Source organism: Vitis vinifera, chromosome 6 (assembly GCF_030704535.1).
Source record: "Vitis vinifera cultivar Pinot Noir 40024 chromosome 6, ASM3070453v1".
In the NCBI taxonomy this organism is placed as follows: domain Eukaryota; kingdom Viridiplantae; phylum Streptophyta; class Magnoliopsida; order Vitales; family Vitaceae; genus Vitis; species Vitis vinifera.
Genome location: NC_081810.1, coordinates 21311108 through 21328769, shown reverse-complemented (window position 1 = coordinate 21328769; position 17662 = coordinate 21311108). Strand labels below are relative to the sequence as shown.

At 36.0% G+C, this 17662-nt stretch overlaps 2 protein-coding genes across 5 annotated transcripts; one reads left to right on the top strand and one right to left on the bottom strand.

The window, feature by feature from the left end:
- Positions 1–516: 516 nt before the first annotated feature.
- On the bottom strand, positions 517–4209 carry SODCP (Cu/Zn superoxide dismutase-like). The gene is given in 8 exon segments (NM_001281138.1): positions 517–731; positions 2326–2379; positions 2561–2636; positions 2781–2812; positions 2899–2994; positions 3110–3149; positions 3244–3305; positions 3930–4209. Coding segments are annotated over 8 exon segments (666 nt in total). The 3' UTR covers positions 517–705.
- A 2460-nt stretch (positions 4210–6669) lies between these two features.
- On the top strand, positions 6670–17349 carry LOC100267175 (uncharacterized). Of its 4 annotated transcripts, XM_002272575.5 has the most exons (8): positions 6671–7395; positions 8345–11248; positions 12736–12789; positions 13352–13696; positions 14278–14360; positions 15660–15769; positions 15865–15923; positions 17043–17349. In XM_002272575.5, the coding sequence occupies exons 1-4, from the start codon at positions 6931–6933 to the stop codon at positions 13607–13609; spliced, it is 3681 nt and encodes a 1226-aa protein (XP_002272611.1). In that variant the 5' UTR covers positions 6671–6930; the 3' UTR covers positions 13610–13696; positions 14278–14360; positions 15660–15769; positions 15865–15923; positions 17043–17349. The 4 variants fall into 4 exon arrangements, with proteins under 4 accessions (XP_019076217.1, XP_002272611.1, XP_010651765.1 ...); XM_010653463.3 differs by lacking the exon at positions 14278–14360 and having other exon boundaries at positions 15673–15769; XM_010653462.3 differs by lacking the exon at positions 14278–14360.
- Positions 17350–17662: the final 313 nt, after the last annotated feature.

The window sequence follows — 17662 nt, the reverse complement described above, 5'->3', positions numbered from 1 at the left end:
TGTCCAGATCATTCCTGTATGCTCCTGTGGTCCTAGAAACCAGAACTGGAAGATTCTTTTCTATGAAACCAGAAAATGTCCCAAGTAGTTTTTTGTCTTTCTTTCCCCCTTTTTTATTTTTTATTTTTTCATCTTGATATAGAGAGATAGGGAACCATAAATTCAGACCAGCCACATAATTTGCTGCTATTTGGATTGGAACAATAGCAGAATCAATAGGCATTGCAGTAAGGTAAAAAATGGGCACGAAAATTTTCCAATTATATCATCCAATATGCATAGACCTGGAAAAAGCAGCCTGACCACTGCTCACTCCTCTGATGCTCTACTGGTTGGCAAACAACGAAAGACCCTCCCAAGAGCAACAGGGGACCATCCATACCACTCTACACAGTTTTAGCGAGACCAAAAAACCAACAAAGGGACACATTCCACAATCTATGCAGATAGTACAACATAAAAAAATCCAACTCCAACACATTCAAAAGACAATTATATCTCCACATTCACAAAACATCCACAGAAAAAGCTTTATAGGGTAGACTCCCACATTACCCAACAACATTTAAGAATGTCTGCAATATTACATCTAACAGTTGTTGTGCCACTACATGGGATGCATCCTCAGGCCTGAGCATGAAAATCACATTGAGCTATATGAAAACTGGCATGAGAAGCAACCTATAGAATAAACCCGAACTGTAATCATATCGGAGTAAGGCCAACAACACCTGCATACAACCACTCAATATGAGAAAGGTACACATACAAGAGATGTTCATCATATTTGCTTTACTTAATTCCTAAATTTTAGTGATGAAGTTCTTTGCTTCCACTTCTAAAAAAGAACAAAGGTCTCGAAGAAATGAACCAAAAGTCAAATGTTGCGTTATGAAGTATCATGCCAAGTGGCAACATACAAAAAAATTATCGCAACTAAATGAGATTGAATATTCAAAACATGATTGGAGCAGAAGAGAAAGGAAGAAATTTCAGTAAATATTTAAAGAACATTTATGGAAGTACAAAAGGAGTATCACAAAAATTAGCACAACGTGCTGTGCATGTCCAAGATTAAAATGCTGGAGGGAGTGTAACAAACACCATTCTTGCTTGTTTGATTGCATGATTGCATGATTCTAAACATTAAACCAGGATGGAATATTCCAGCAGCAGGCTACATAACCTAAAAAGGTATAGTATGATTTTCCTGAGTCCCACCCCAGGTTTAAAATCCATCCTCCTCCCTCTTTCACAAGTGTTTACACCCCTAAAACACTGAAAATCTACCACAATCCAAACTCATGTACATGGAATTACTCCAATTATACAGCCAGGGCTGAGATTTCATCTTAGTGAAGGGAAAATTTCATCCTAGACTGTATCACACAGTTCCAGCTACCTAAATAAACCTTCTCTTGCCTCCCAAAATTAGATACCATCTTAGGATGGAGGAATGTATAGATTTCCCATGCATCTTCTCATTAGACACATCATTCATGCCCCTATCAATGAAAGTACCAATTTGATCCATTTCATAAATAAAACATGACCAATTAACCAACCATAGCAACACCTTGTTGCAAATTAAAATTTTGTCTTCCTACATTCCTCTTAACTTTTTGTACAATCATGAATGAAGCCCATCGTTTGATATGATACCACATAAGGGGTTGTTCTCTCTGAAACAATGTTGAGTATTGCCATTTTATCAATTTCTGTTCCTCTACAACTTGTTATGTTCAACTTCATGTTGCCTTTGTTAATTGATGATGTGGATGGTGACCTGAAGAAACAGTTTATCTTCCACTCCTGATGAGTTTCAGAGAAAGATGCGTGGACATGTCAAAAAAATAATCAGCTGCAAGGATTTTGGGTTAACATCTTCCATATTATTCAAGAATCCCCAATATATGTTTTGGGGACCCAAACTCCCTTTCTTGAAAAACTTTAGAATCCTTTCCTGAAACCACCCAAACAAGATGTTTTCAGAAAAGAAATTCTCAGTTTCTTTTCTATCCAAGGTGTTTTTAGAAAAAGGAATTTCCCATCTCTTTTTTAGCCTAAATCTCTTACTAACACACAGCACTGGGTATATGTGCTCTATTGAATGAAGTTCTCTCTCCAGGAAAATTTAAGGAAGCTGTAACCCGCTATTTCTAGAGAGAGTTTCTTGATTTGCAATTCATCAGTTCAATTCTAACTAGTGATATCAAATTGAGAGACAAAGCAAGCACAAGGTAATCTTCCTAGCTAGCGGATGATAAGAAAAATGGAAATGATCCCAGAAAGAAAAGGAAGAGTAAAATCCAATGTTTTGCCTACCACATGCCAATCTTCCACCTGCATTGCCAGTGGTAAGGCTAAGTTCATGCCCACCTACAGAGGCAAGACCAAAAGGAAGTTAGATGGAAAAATTAAGCATATAAGAAAGTAAGCAATGGTGTCATTCACACCTCATAAGAATATGTGGTTTTCAAGCATTCAGATGGCAAATTGCTTCCACAATTATGGTTGAAAATTTCAAACTACATTTAACATAATAAATATAGAGTTTTACCCTTCCCAAGGTCATCCTCAAGTTCATGAACCACCAAGGCTCTTCCAATCACTGCATTAGGTCCACTTAATGGTATCTACACATTTCATTTGAAATTTGAGTAAATAAAGATTACAAATCAAGAATGAAAAAGTCCTAAATAACTCAGAAACCATGCTAGCACATGGAAAATTAAATTGTCCCAAAAAAATAAAATGGAAATCCGATTTTCCAGAAATACCTGGGTATCCACAATTGTTGCTTCAGCCACCCCTGCATTACAATGAACAACAAAAAATATAGCGCCTCATACAGAAAAGATAACAAGAATTTAGCAAAATGAATGAAACATTTTGTACCTTCAGCATTGGCAACTATGTTTCCCAGGTCACCCGCATGACGGACATCATCTTCAGGAGCACCATGTGTCATCCCATTTGGATTGAAATGTGCTCCTATTATTCAAAATTGAAAAGAAAGATATTCAAAATTAGTTTTTAATTTTCATCAATTTCACTAGGAAAATAACCAACAATTAACAGTCAAACTTGAACTACAATCAAATCCAACCTGTTGACATGCACCCATTTGTCGTGTCACCAAACTCATGCTGCAGAAGATAATGAAATTAAACTTTAGAATTCACAAAAGATTCATTTAATCACATCCACAGATATACAAAGCTATGATAATAAAGCACTCACTAGATGGAACCCATGATTCCCTGGAGTAAGCCCGGTAATCCGAACAGAGACAGTCGTTGGGCCTATATGGAGTAAAAAATGCATACCACCATCAGCCTTTCATTTAGTTTCCAGGCAAACGGGAGAATTATGTGTAAAAATACGATTCTGAATTTGAATCCTGCGTCTTTTTGGTTTCCATACAGATATGAGTTACTGCAATTGAGCCGAACACTTGTCTTAAGCTCAGTAGAGAGATTTCTGATTTCTTAAGTGAGAAATAAAAAAAAACAGCTCGGACTTAATTCCTATACAATTCTTTTCTCTTCCTACATTCTCTCAGCAACCAAAAGCACCATCAAAAGCAATTACGCTTTGATTGGTTGGTGACGCATTGTAGGAAATTGAATAAACACTTGGAACTTCAGAACACCTACTTCAGCCAGAAACTGTTACAAGATTTCAAATTTCCATTTCCTTTCCAACATTTTCTCGGCAACCCAAACACAGCATCGAGAAAATGGAAAGAAATTATTCCCGATTTTCATCTCTTATCCTACATTTTATAGGAAACCAAAAAAAAATTAAATTTCATCCAATTGCTCGGACGCAGGAAATGAAGCATAGTCAACCCATTACAAAACTCCTAACTTTTCATTCATTTCCCCACGTGGTCACAGAATCAATCAGAAAATCAAAGAACTAACCATCGTCCTCTTGACTCAAGGTGACGACGCCTTCAACGGAGGAGGTTCCCTTGAGGACAGCGACGGCTTTCTTGGTGACGGCGACCACGGAGAGGGGCTTGGGAGCGGTGGCGAGGGGTATGGATTGGCGAGTGAGTTTGAGGGAGAGGCCATGGAATTGTGAATGGAGCTGAGGACTAGGGTTGGGGCTAGGGTTAGGGAAAGAGAGAAAGACACGAGATGGAGCAGTGGAGAGTAGCGTGTTAACAGCCATCGCAGCCAATACAGCCGCAGCTTGCATCCGATTGAGATAATGAGCTTCTGGGTCTCACTCTATCCGTCCGACTAATATTAATATCAATTTTTATTTGGTTTTCTGGGCTTCAAATTTGCTGCAAACTTTAGGGCCCATCTTAATACGGGCCGAGCCTTGGAGGTTTAACTATCACGGCCCATTCGGTACCACTAACTATGTCTATTGTCTTGCACAACAACCATGTCCATATTTGAAAATTGATTCAGATAATATTTCTGGTTAAAATTTAATTAAAAATAATAATATTTTATAACTAATCTATTTAATAAATTCTTCATGCATTTCTATATATTTTGTTATTATAGACTAAAAAAAAAATTAAACTTTTCATCTCATTAATACCCACTTACCCACTACATCCTTCAATTGACTTCTTTTTTTTTTTTCCCTTAATGATACTAATATTCACTTTATCCATTTATTTTGATTAATTTATTCAATAAAAAATAGATTTAGATGATGTTTCTCCATTTTCTAAAAATAAAATAAAAACATGATAATAGCATGAGTTTTCATTTTAATTTTTTAATAAAAAGTAATTAAGATAATGTTTCTCACTTTACATGAGAAATGTATTGACAACAATTAAAAATACAAAATTCAATTTTTATTACAATTTCTCAAAAGGAGCAATATTGATATTACCATATTATAAAAAACTTTCTAATCCTTTAAAAATAGGTGATATATTAATTCATTTTTATTAATATATTTAATTAAAAAAAAAAAAACCCTTCAATTGATGTCCTGTGTTCATCCGATGTGTGAGTTGACATCTAAATCTTTTTCCATTAATAATTAAAAATACTTTTCAATTCACATCATGTGTTTTCAAATTATAGATATTCATATATTTTCAGTTCATATCAAATCTTTTCAATTGATAACTATCTAAAATCTTTTTAATTTACCTATCTAAATAAAAATCTTATATTATCCTTTTATCCACTTGTATATAGACCTATGTTATTAACGGTTAGAAAATTAAAAATCTATTTCATTACTTTCTCTATGGGTGCAACTTAGACGGGTAAACCTAACATAATATTTAGGGGGGTTTAAACAATCATTTTTAACTTTCATGTTGGGGTTTTTCATTCCAAACTTAATTTGGGTTGAACTCAAGTTAAAGTTTAAAAAACTTGAGCCTAACTCAAACCCGATTTAATGTTTTATAATATATATTATTCTATATAATAATATTTTATTTTTATTTTTCTATTTTTTTAAATATTAAATTATAGTATATCATATATTTTTTATTTTTTTAGGAAATATATAAATTTATGAGGCTGTTTGAATGACTTTTTAAAAACAACCACCAAACGGACACATGTTTATTCTTTTGTTGGTATTTTGAAAATTTGTTGTATTTACTATTTAATTTTTGTATAAATATAATTTTAAAATATTATAAGTATATTTTAAATTATACAATCCAATCAAACTAAATTTAACTCAATCAACTCAAATCTAACTCAATTAACTAAAGTCTAACTCGACCAATGTGAATCTAACTTGAATAACCTGAATTCAATATGAGTTTAGAAAAATAAGGTTGGGGTGGGTTTGGGTTAAGTACCCTCATGTTAAAGTTAGTTAATTGTTTCTTAATTTGAGTTAAACTTAGGTTAGTCATCAACCCAATCAACCTATGAAGTTCCAACCTTAGCTTTCTCTTTCTTATCATAAAATGAATTAATGATTGTAAAATGTTGTTAAAATCCTATTTCCTTGTTTTCTCTTTCTCATTGTCGGAAAATTTTGTTGTAAGCCAGCATCATGAATGGACTGGTGGTCATTTGTTTTGGTGATAGTTTTAGCATTGGGAATTGATTGGTGATTATCATTAATTCTTTGGTAAGTTAAAATAAAGGATGGTAGTGAAATAAAATGGCAAGTAATTAGTTAATAAAAATAAGTGAGTGAAATAATTGGCATAACTCATAAAGATGACAAAATATTAGGCCTTATTTGATAACTGTTTTGAAAACAATTATAAAAACAGTTTTTAAGAGTTATTTTTTAAAATTGTTCTTTAATGTTTTGTAAAATTAAGTCTATTCGAAAAACCTATAATATTTTTAACCCGTTTTTAATATTTTTTTTAAATAATTTTTATATATAATATTTTATTTTTAATCATTTCACATATCTATATAATTATTTTTTTAAATAACTTTCAGAAAACAAGTGATAATATTTCAAAATAACTAAAATATGTTTTTCAAAAATAGAAAACGATTTTGATTGTCAAATATGTTTTAAGAAACTGTCTTAGAAAATGGTTCTCAAATAAGAACTTAATAATTTTTTTTTACTTCGAATATAGTTAGTATAACTCGTAAGTTATAAGATCACAAGAATAGCATTTTATTTATTTATTTATTTATTTTTTGTGGGGGTAGGAATATTTTGATATCATGCGTGTTGCCCAAATATACCATGCCTAAAGAAGAAAACATTCTGAAACCAGAATTGTAAGGCATTCTCTATTAGTTTAATTATGAAGATGAAGAAAAGTTAGAAAAATTTAGTGGAAATATGGGAATATGCATATGACCGTGATGTAGAGCATAATTAAATTACTGAAAGAAAGGCTACTGCCGGCCTCTGCGGCAACACTGAGCTCTCTTTCTCGCTGTGTTCCATGGAAGTCCAAGCCAAGTAAAGCAGTTGGTCGATTCAGGACTCGTCTCCGCATTCATGGATTCAGCTAACCCCTCACCGGTGCGAGTCCTAATTCGCTCACCATCATCCCCTACACCCACCACCTCATCTCCCTCTCCAATCCCCTCCGCGCCGCCGCCCGACCCGCCTCCGTCCTCGTCGCTGCAGCCACGCCCTTCTGAGAACGTCGTTGTTGTGGGCTTCATTGGGCGCAGACCCGACGACGTATCCCACCTCATGAATCGGATCCTTGACCTGAATGCGTTCGGGTCGGGCAATCTGGAGAAGGGTTTGTGTATCGAGAAAGAGGAAGTGAAAGGGTGGTTCGAGAGTAGGAGAATTAGCTATTACCACGATGAGGAAAAGGGGATTTTGTTTTTGCAGTATTGTTCCACTGGGTGTCCGGCGATGGAAGGGTTTTTGCAGACGGATTGGGGTTTCGATTCGGCTTTGGAGGAACGCGAGTTTGGGGACCTTCAAGGAATGCTCTTCATGTTCGCTGTGAGTTGTAGCTTTTCATTTGATTGTTGTCTTTTTTTTCTTTTATGTGGGATATGTTTATTGTGTTTAATGTCGTATCTGGATATGCAATTTGGTGTTGTGATATAGATTGAATTGAGCGCAGATGGGTTGTTGATTGCCATCCTAGATTACCGTTATGTTTTATTTGGTTGCTGAGAAATCAGGGAAAAGAAAAGAAAAAGGGAAATTGGAACTAATCTATCCATCGTTTAGATCAGGGAAATTTTTAATAACTAAATAAAAACCCAAACAGTTATTTGTTTAGATAGGTTCAGGAGTTTGCATTCATAGGGATAGCACAAATTTCCATTCCTTTTTATGTTATCCCTTGTTCTTGGTGGCCAAATGGAGGATATTTAAGAAAAGAAAATGACACTCATTTGAATGTGAATACTGAGGACTCTTACACTTTCCCCACAACACCAAATCCATTAATTTATGGGCGTTTTGGAAAAATGAAGTGTTTAACATAAGCTAGAAATTAAGAAATCAATCAGGTTATCTAAATGCTCAAGTTTGTTTATTAGGCAATAAGCTCTTTTTGATGCATCTGACTAGGCCACAAACGCATGCATTGTATGGTAACATCAAATTTGTGAAGTTATAGGCAGTCATCTAGAGTTGCTGGTACAAAGTGTAAATATTCTTGAACCTGCATATCATAAATTATCTATAGTTGTTTTATTATTAATACTACTTACCTTTCATTAAAATATCATGTCAAAAGAGGGAAAATAACTTCATATGAAATTAACTTATCAATGGGACAAGGAGTACATTGGTATATAGGGGCCAGTGCAACAGCATGAGACCCTAAAGCAAAGCATTTTAGTTCATTGATTTTTGCTGCAGTCCAAAGTCTTCATAGTCTTGAATGAAAATTCTGTTACTTGATAAGATTTAGTAAATAACTGAACTAGCAATGCAGGTTTGCCATGTAATCATATATATTCAGGAGGGTTCGCGCTTTGATACCCAAGTTTTGAAAAAATTTCGAGTGTTACAAGCTGCTAAGCACAGTTTGGCTCCATTTGTGAGATCCCGAACTACACCAACATCAATATCTACATCTAGACCTCCATCGTCACGACCGTCTTTATCAGCCACCTCCTCTAATAATCCTTCTCCAGGCAGAGGTGGTGGCAGTTCAAATCGTAACACTTCATCTATTTCTCTCATGTCAGGTTTAGGTTCTTATGCATCTTTGTTTCCAGGACAGTGTAATCCAGTCACCCTGTTTGTTTTTCTGGATGATTTTTCAGATGTGCTTAATCCCACTTCTAATGTAGACGAGTCAACAGATAACTCATTTAACCAATCTTCTAGTTTGAGCAATTTAGCTAGGCCAAGCCTGCCCACAAAAGGTTCTGGTTCAGTTGTTGTGCTAGCTCGCCCTGGAAGTAAATCAGAAGGCGGTTTCAGGAAGAAACTGCAGTCATCTCTTGAAGCACAGATTCGTTTTTTGATTAAAAAATGCCGAACACTCACAGGATCTGAAACTCATTCTGCGTCAAGGGGTGGGGGCGTTTCAAGTTCAGCACCTTTATTTTCACTTGATGCATCAAGGGCTGTTTCACTGTTAGACAGATCTACCAACCAGAAAGGTGAATCTCTTGAATTTGCTACTGCCCTTGTGGAAGACGTTTTGAATGGAAAGGCAACCTCAGATTCTCTTTTGCTCGAAAGCCATAGTCAAAATGCAAACAAAGAGGACATTCTATCTGTAAAAGAGTTCATTTACAGGCAGTCTGATATCTTAAGAGGGAGAGGGGGGTTAGTCACTAACACCAACAGTGGCTCAGCTGCTGGTGTTGGTATGGTGGCTGTTGCTGCGGCTGCTGCTGCTGCCTCAGCTGCTTCAGGAAAGACATTTACTACTCCTGAACTTCCAAGTTTGGAGATCTGGTTATCTTCTAGCCAACTTATTCTACAAGGAGTTCTCTCAGCAAAACGTGGATGCATAGATGAAATTGAAATGACTAAAAGGAAACCCCGTCAACGTAACAATGTGCCACCACAGATTGAAGGGATAACTACAAAAGGTGCAGATCCTCTTGACATTGCAGTATCTTGGCTGGAAAGTGGTAAAGAACTAAACATGAAGTTTTCAACTTTGTGGTGTGAAAGAGCCTTGCCGGCTGCTAAGGAGGTTTACTTGAAAGACTTGCCAGCTCTTTATCCAACTTCACTGCATGAAGCCCACTTAGAGAAGACTTTACATGCCTTCCGCTCAATGGTTAAGGGACCTGCAGTGCAACTCTTCACAAAAAAGCTGGAGGATGAATGCACATCTATCTGGAGATCCGGGAGGCAACTATGCGATGCTGTTAGTTTGACAGGAAAACCCTGTATGCACCAGAGACATGATATTGAAACCGGTGGCTCACTTTTAGGGACAGCAGTCAAGCCACATTCTAGTGGATTTGTTTTCCTTCATGCTTGTGCTTGTGGCCGTTCACGGAAGCTGCGTGCTGACCCTTTTGATTTTGAAACAGCCAATATTACTTCCAATTGTTTTCCAGACTGTGACAGGTTTCTTCCTGCACTCCAATTACCAAAAATGATCGATGCAGGACCAATTCAACCCCTATCATGGAATTTGATTCGAGTTGGTGGGACAAAGTACTATGAACCTTCTAAAGGCTTACTTCAGAGTGGGTTCCATGCCACTCAAAAGTTTCTTTTGAAATGGATAATTTTTTTAGAGAAACATAGAATCCAAAATGGTTCTCCAGTAAGTGCTGTGCAACAGGGTTCTCTAATCAGGTCAAGTATAGACCCCAATGTTGACTTGATTGCCAATGTAGAGATAAAGAAAGCTGGTGCTTTTCAATTGTACCAACGAGACACACACAATACAGTTGAAAATGAAAGAAAACCTTTGGAGGATATTAAGTCTGATGATAAAAAAATCAGCTTTGGTAGAGGTCTTCCCAAGTTTACAATGAGAAAACCTTTTTCTGAGGTTGTTGCTGGATCAGCAACAGTTGATTCAGGATTTCCTCCTCTTCAGCAGATGAAACAGCCTTCATTAGGTTCAGAAAAGGGTATCAAGCAAAGTAGTGCTAGGGATAGGAGTGCTGAACAGGTTCATGAAACTGCTGATTTTCAAGGCTCTCAAAAATTGGAAGAATATTCTTCTGTTCTGGAAACCTTAAATGGGAGCAATGCTAATGGCTACACAGGTAGTGACCCATTTTTACAAATAGGTAGTAATTTAATTCCAGTGACCGTAAATGGTGGTGGAAATATCAAATTAAACACTTCTTTGAAGCATGTAGCAGTGTATGTTGGATTTGAGCATGAATGCCCCCATGGACATCGTTTTATACTCACGCCACAGCATCTAAATGAACTTGGATCCTCACATTCATTCCCTGAAGATTCCCATTTGTCTGCATCTATGGAAAATTTGGATCACAAAGTGGCAGATCCTCCAAAATTGGGAAAGAATGGTGGACATGGCAAAGGTCATCGACACTCAAATGGGATGGCTGCTACTGCTACAAATAAGCTGAGAAATTTTGATAAGTCAAAAGAGACATTGGCTAATGGCAGTCAGCACTTAGATGCTCTGGTGCAGTTCTCAGGACTAGGAAGGGAACAGAACCAGACATCAATTGGCTCGTCAACACTCCCTAATTCTGTAAAAGATCTTGGAGAAAGCATGCAGTCTGTTAACCTTGATGATGGTGGAGGTGCTTTCTCCCTTTTGAATAGAAATTTACCAATATACATGAACTGCCCACACTGCAAGTTCTCCAAGAATAAGAAGGATCTGTCAAATGTTAAGTTTGCGGGCGCAATATCACAGCTTCAAAGGATTTTTCTGGTATGACATCTCATTCATAAGCCTTTTTACTACATTGCCTTCAGATTTTCTCACAACTAATCAGACATACTTTTAATTCATGATATTTTATTTTATTTTACATTGTGGGGGGTGGGGGAAGATCAGAAGAGCCTGTTAACTTAACAAATATGCATGTTGGCAATTTTTCCAAAACATCTATGAATGTTAGATCCTCATATTTTTGTAGGCTAAATAGCAGTACATCCTGGGTTAAATAGGAAAGTTTAGCCTCTTTGGTGCACGTTCAGAAATTTAAAGTAGCATAGAATGCTTGCTTTATACTTCTAATGTTCACCAGTGAAAAAGAAAATCAGTTATCTAGTGAAGAAAGAAAGTTTTTGAGACCTTTGCAATTTAGTTTGTCAACAACAGGTTGTGCAATAGCAAAGGTAGTAGTAGGTTTAGTGCTTTCTCTAATGGTTGGTAAATGGTGAAAGGAAAATTGTTCAGCAATGGTGGAAATCAACAGCAAGCTGTTCTTTAGACTGATCTTTCCTTAGAAGCACTACACTAGAGACTGCAACTGCACAACTGGGGCCTCATTCCTCCATGCTAGCACATTCATTGGCTTTCATTGTACATGGCCAAACCATCCTGGATTACTCTCCCTCATCTTATCCTCTAATTATGCTACCTTTAACTTATACATGATTTTTTTTTTCTATTTGATCTTTTCCTGTGTTGCTACTCATCCATCATAAAATCCTTGTTCAAATTGTTCATCTCCAAATGTGTTGTTTGTTAGCTGCCTAACTTTATGCATCCATATTGATTCTTTGGCCATCTTCTAGAATGTTTTCCTTTAACTTGATTTGTATTCTACACTTACAGAAAAACACAAAGGCAGTTGTCCACTTCGGCTATCTCACTTTAGTTCTATAAATGACATCCCCATTATTATCTCCTTATGAATAATTGATCCAGTTGAGTACGAGCAGCCACTTTGAGATATCTCTATTATGTGAGGGTGCTGGATTGTCTTAGTCCTTCTGAATCTAAAACACTTTTACTCTAGAGTATTTCTTCATAGTAAATTATGTCTTCATATTTCACTTGGTATGAATTCTATTATCACGGAAATTTTAGGTATCTTATGTGAGAAAGAACTTTTCAAGAATGTAAGTTTGCTATTCATATCTTTCACAACTAAATTAAGTTTGCAATTTTATTGAGAATGTTTTTTATTTTAAATGGAGTTTGGGCAGTTCACTTGATATTTTATGTTTTATTGGTTCAAATTTATGATGTGACATTGAAATGGGAATAATGTAAAACTTAAGAGTTGGAACTATGCTTTTTGATAATTTAATGTGAGGATTGTTTAAATTCTAAAAGTGCCTCTGTTAATTCCTTTTTTTGGATATTAGAATATGGTACATTTTACTGATATGAAGATGTATTTTGAAGTTAAAGTTCTTTTATGCGTTTAACCACTCTGCAACTTATTCATGGATACTTCTGTGTAGGTCACACCTCCGTTTCCAGTAATCTTAGCAACATGCCCGGTTGTACAGTTTGAGGTATTTCTTAGTTCCTGACTTGAATACGCATGCATAAACTTTGGTTTCTTTCAACCAAACACATAATATCATATTTATTTTCAACTATGCATAACTTCAAGTAGTTCTTCAGTGTTTGTAAGAGTTTTGACTTCTGAAGATCGATGACTTGGGATCGTTCTTTCTGTGTTATTTTTTGTGCTTTCCTGGGCAGCATTTACTAGAATTTTCCTGGCAGTCTTGACTAATAATTCATGTCTTCTCATAATACTAATCGTATGACTATCTTGCTGCACTTAACTAGAAACATAGAATCAATTACTAGGTTAGCTGACAGGTTTGGGTGGCTAGAATCACTGAATTGGATTTTGAGTTGTGAAAGGAGACACTTTGCTCGAATATAGTAATTATGGGTCTGAAACATGCATTACAGCATTTGTCCATTGTTGCTGTGTAAATGATATGATTAGATCTCTTACTGTTTGTGCACATATTGTGTTATTATTCACTATAATTGGTTAGGTTTCTGCTGGAAGGTCCAAGTTTATCCTCCCTTATTTTAAAAGCAAACTTTTATTTGTAGGCATCTTGCCTGCCTCCATCCATTCCAGACCGTGAGAAACAATTGCAGTTCAGCCTTGGATGTCGTGTGATCCTACCACCAGAGAGTTTCCTTACACTTAGACTCCCATTTGTCTATGGTGTACAACTGGAGGATAGAAGTTTGCTTCCTCTTAACCCTTTTGATCATCAGCCCGAACTAACTGCCTGGATTACCAAGGGCACAACATTGCAGATCATGTCCAAGGGAAGCAATCTAGATGAGCAGTTTGGAACGTAATACAAGAGTACTGTGACCTAAAAATTTGGTCCTTCCATGCTGAGTTTGCAGAAGCAGATTTGTATCAGCAGCTCCATCATGCATCAGGTGAGCTTTAACTGCTTACAACAATGCTTTCAGTACTGACTATTATCATCTTTCTTAATGTTTCATCTATGTTAATGTCTATTATAGTTAATTTTACCCAACTTCACTTGTATATTTACCTGTTGTTTTTCCTCATCTTTCTCTTTTTTGAACTTCTTCCCTGTTGTGCAATCCTGGGCAGTAGGATCTTGGCTGGGTTATTCTATTTCAGCCATTTTTATTTGTTAGAACATCAAGTGCAACCTTAGCGGCATGTGCAAATATGGAAGTTGAGTTAAGATTGGGGGGCTAGATGTATACCTTATAGCAAGCAACATTGTCATCTTGGATAGGGGGATTAAATGTTATTTTCCACATTATCATGACTGTATGTTGATATTAGATGTCCTTTATGAGTTCCATGTGAGTGTAGTTTTCTAAATAATATGAAGGTTAAATGTCGTTATAAACCTTAAAGCCACTACGATTTGAGGAGTCAACTTTCAAGAAATTCAGAAATCAAGTGTGATTGAGAAAGTGTGTCAAGGTGGGTGAATTGAAAGATTGCTCAGCCAATGCCAAAAACATTTTTACTTTTGCAGCTATGATCCATATATTATCTAACAATGGATCAAATGAGGGTAGCCCAATGAAATGGAATTAGTCACTGAAGCTCAAAACCATGGTAATTCCAGCCACAAAACTTGGACATTTTGAGCATGAACATATATATAATATGATATGATAAAAGCACAAGAAGTGGATTATACATACATTTTATTTACATCTTTTGCTGTGCAGCTGTTTTGCTGTTCCTTTGTGGAGTCCATCTGCATTCTCTTTTTGATCAGTTTGTGCAAATTTGGGAAGGATTTCTCATCCTTATTTGTACCATCAATTCACATCAATGAATTTGTTTCTTTCTGATATAAAAAAAAAAAAGAAAAAAAATACTACAAATGAGATATTTTTAGTTGATTTTTTCTTCAAGTTACTGACATATAGAGATGAGGACGCCACTCAGACAAGAACATTGTTGAACTTATTGGTTGGTGAAAGAGTGGCTTTTCTTTGGCATTGCTTGGGTGATGCCCTGGTCTTCAAAAGTTTTTCCCTTGATATGGTGGGCTCAAGCTGGAATTGGAAGTGCTTCTAGGTTGGTTGTTTAGAAAAGATTCCCATTTTTTTCTGGTGTACATGGCCAGAAAGAAATAGGAAAAGTTGTAGGATGTAAAATCTTGACCACAAATTTATAGATGGTTTTGAGGAAGCTTTACATGTTCTTTGGAGAATACCTAGACCAAATCCTCCTTTCTTGCTTTCTTAGATTCTTCTTCTTTTCTCTACTTGGTAGCAAATGTAATTCAACTCATGGCACAGCTGTGCTCCGTGTCCTACCACATAAGTCATTCCACATGATTCTATGAAATTCTCTTGAGAAATTACACAATCGTACGCTTTGGACTGTCGAATACTAAGTCCACTATTAGCTAAGTAATCAGCAGCCTGTTTAGCCTCCCTAAGCACATAACTTATACTAATCCCCATTCTGACTTTTCAAGCAATTTTCTACAATCTTCAATAATATTTGCTTTTGCATGTGGATGTCCATAAATGTTCTTTGATCCTTGGATGACAGTTTTGCTAATATTTTCTTTTGCACGTGGATATCCATGAATGTTCTTTGATCCTTGAATAACAATTCTGCATCTTGTAGTTTTCTGCTTTCTGTTTGTACTTTTTGCATGTACTTAGTTTGGTCTCTTGGGTCCTCTTTGGTTTTGAGTAGGATTAGAATTAAACTCTTTTTAAGATAAACTTATGTTTGAATTCTCCTTCCCCCCCCCACCTCTTACCTTTCTCCTCATTTATTGTTCCTTTGCACATGGTATCTGTGCTACTCTGTGCATGAAAATAATCCTTAATCAAAGGTCATATTTATTTATGATGTCTAAGCTGAAGTTGATCTTTTCTCTTTATGGAGGATGTGTATGCAGGATAAATGTTTCATGGATCAACATGATGGTGCATTTGGTATGAGTAACCACCAGAAGATGAAAAAGGGCAAATATGAGAATGTTCAGTTGTCACCAGGTATCATTTATTTCTGACTTAATCACAACAAGGGTTGGGATGTATTCTGTTTTGCCTATTAGACATGTATCTCATTGGGGCTGCCTGTAATGCAGGATGATTTTGACCTCTAGATGGCTGGTGTATGGGTTAGACGGTATTTCCTATCTTTGCGGTATGCTATCTGTGTCTTTGTGTGCTCTCTTTCACTTTCTATTTGATTGGACTTGAATGAATGCATGTAAATATTGAAAGTGGTGCTCTGGGATGTGGCAGAGTTTGTTGTTTATAAATTATGTTGGAAGTTTAGTTGGATCAATGATGCTAGTGACTTGTATTGATGGTCAGAACTTGAGGATGTGAATCCGTATCATCTGATAAAGTGTTCTCTATTTACCTTTTGGCACAAAAACTAACTTGGTTTGGTGTTTAAATTTGGGGTCTCAAGTTTCCCCCAACAAGTCTTTAGGGCTTTGAATTTGATAGGAATTCAATAATCATGAAAAAGGCTAACACTTTTAAGTACTGGATTGAAATATTACTATTGTTTATTATTTGAATAGTCAATGAATCTAAGAAAATATATGTAATTAAAGAGAAAAATTCTTTACACTAGATAATTTTTGGTAATTTCAAGACGACCCATATGCATTGATGAAAAGGAATATGTCATATGTCATCACCATAAAAAATGACAATTGTTTACAGAAATCGGCGGTTTAAGTATCAACTGAATATCCGTGCTAAGTAAGTTCTTTTAATTAAATATTTAAAAAAATTTAATAGAATTAAATGATCAGTACCTCAATCAAACAAAGAAGTCATAGTAAATCTGCATCCTGATAATAGTCCATGTGTCATTGTGATAGTGTTTTTTGTGGTGGAAGGCATGTCTGTGTTCAGGGATGAATGGCTGGTGGGAGGGGAAAATCTATTACTGCCTTATTTGTGGTATGAAATGCAAGTTCCACATACGCCACAATCACATTGGCTAGATGAATTCCTTGTTTGCTCTCCTATGTTCAACTGCAAACCAATTTTAAGAGTTTCCCTTTCATTTTCATCACATAATGAGGGGAAACAATTGACAGGGAAGGGGGTGCCCCTAATCCACTGCAGTATAAAATGCTGGGAAACCTGTAAAAGCCGCACCATGAACAATGAGATGATTATTCATTGAAATATTTGTAAATTTAGTTCCACCTGAAGTATACATCTGCCAAGATATGTATGATTATGAATATCATCTAATTTCTTCTTTTTCTTATTTTCATCCTCATGGTTTCTGTAACAGTTTTCATCTCCATGCATTGTTGCTTATGATGCCCATGTGCACCTGTACATACCGGATGCAATTATTCTATTTTGCTCAATATGAATGAAGTTGTGAAGTTGTGGTGCAAACCACACAGATCCTGGAGCATGCTTGCAGAGACATGACGGAAAGTGCTACAAGTTAAGAGAGATGTAATTTTGTAGGGCTACAGCTAATTCTTTCACGATTCAGCTGATGTTGTCACCTTCTTCCATTAATACTTGTTTCAGAATTGATGTAAACTAAAATTACAATAAGAAAATGATATAATTTTTGTTTATCAGTATATATGCAATGTTAACTATACTGTGCTCTTGTACCCTGTACTCCTCAACTGTGTTGCAGTGGTGTCTATTTGATCTGGTTATCCAAGATGGAATTGCACTATTGTTTCAGGGCTGTGGTTGTCGTTTGTGTTGAGGAGGAAGATCATAGAGGAACTTCCCTCACAACAGGTGGCCTATTGTCAAGCTTAGGCATGTGCCCAGTGAGTTCATTTTTCTCCCTGAATTATTTCCTAGTTTTCAAGTTCTCTTTAGGTGGGTCTATTTTTTATTCTGCAATTTGCTTGTCCACTCCATTTTTTCTTCTCTGCCATC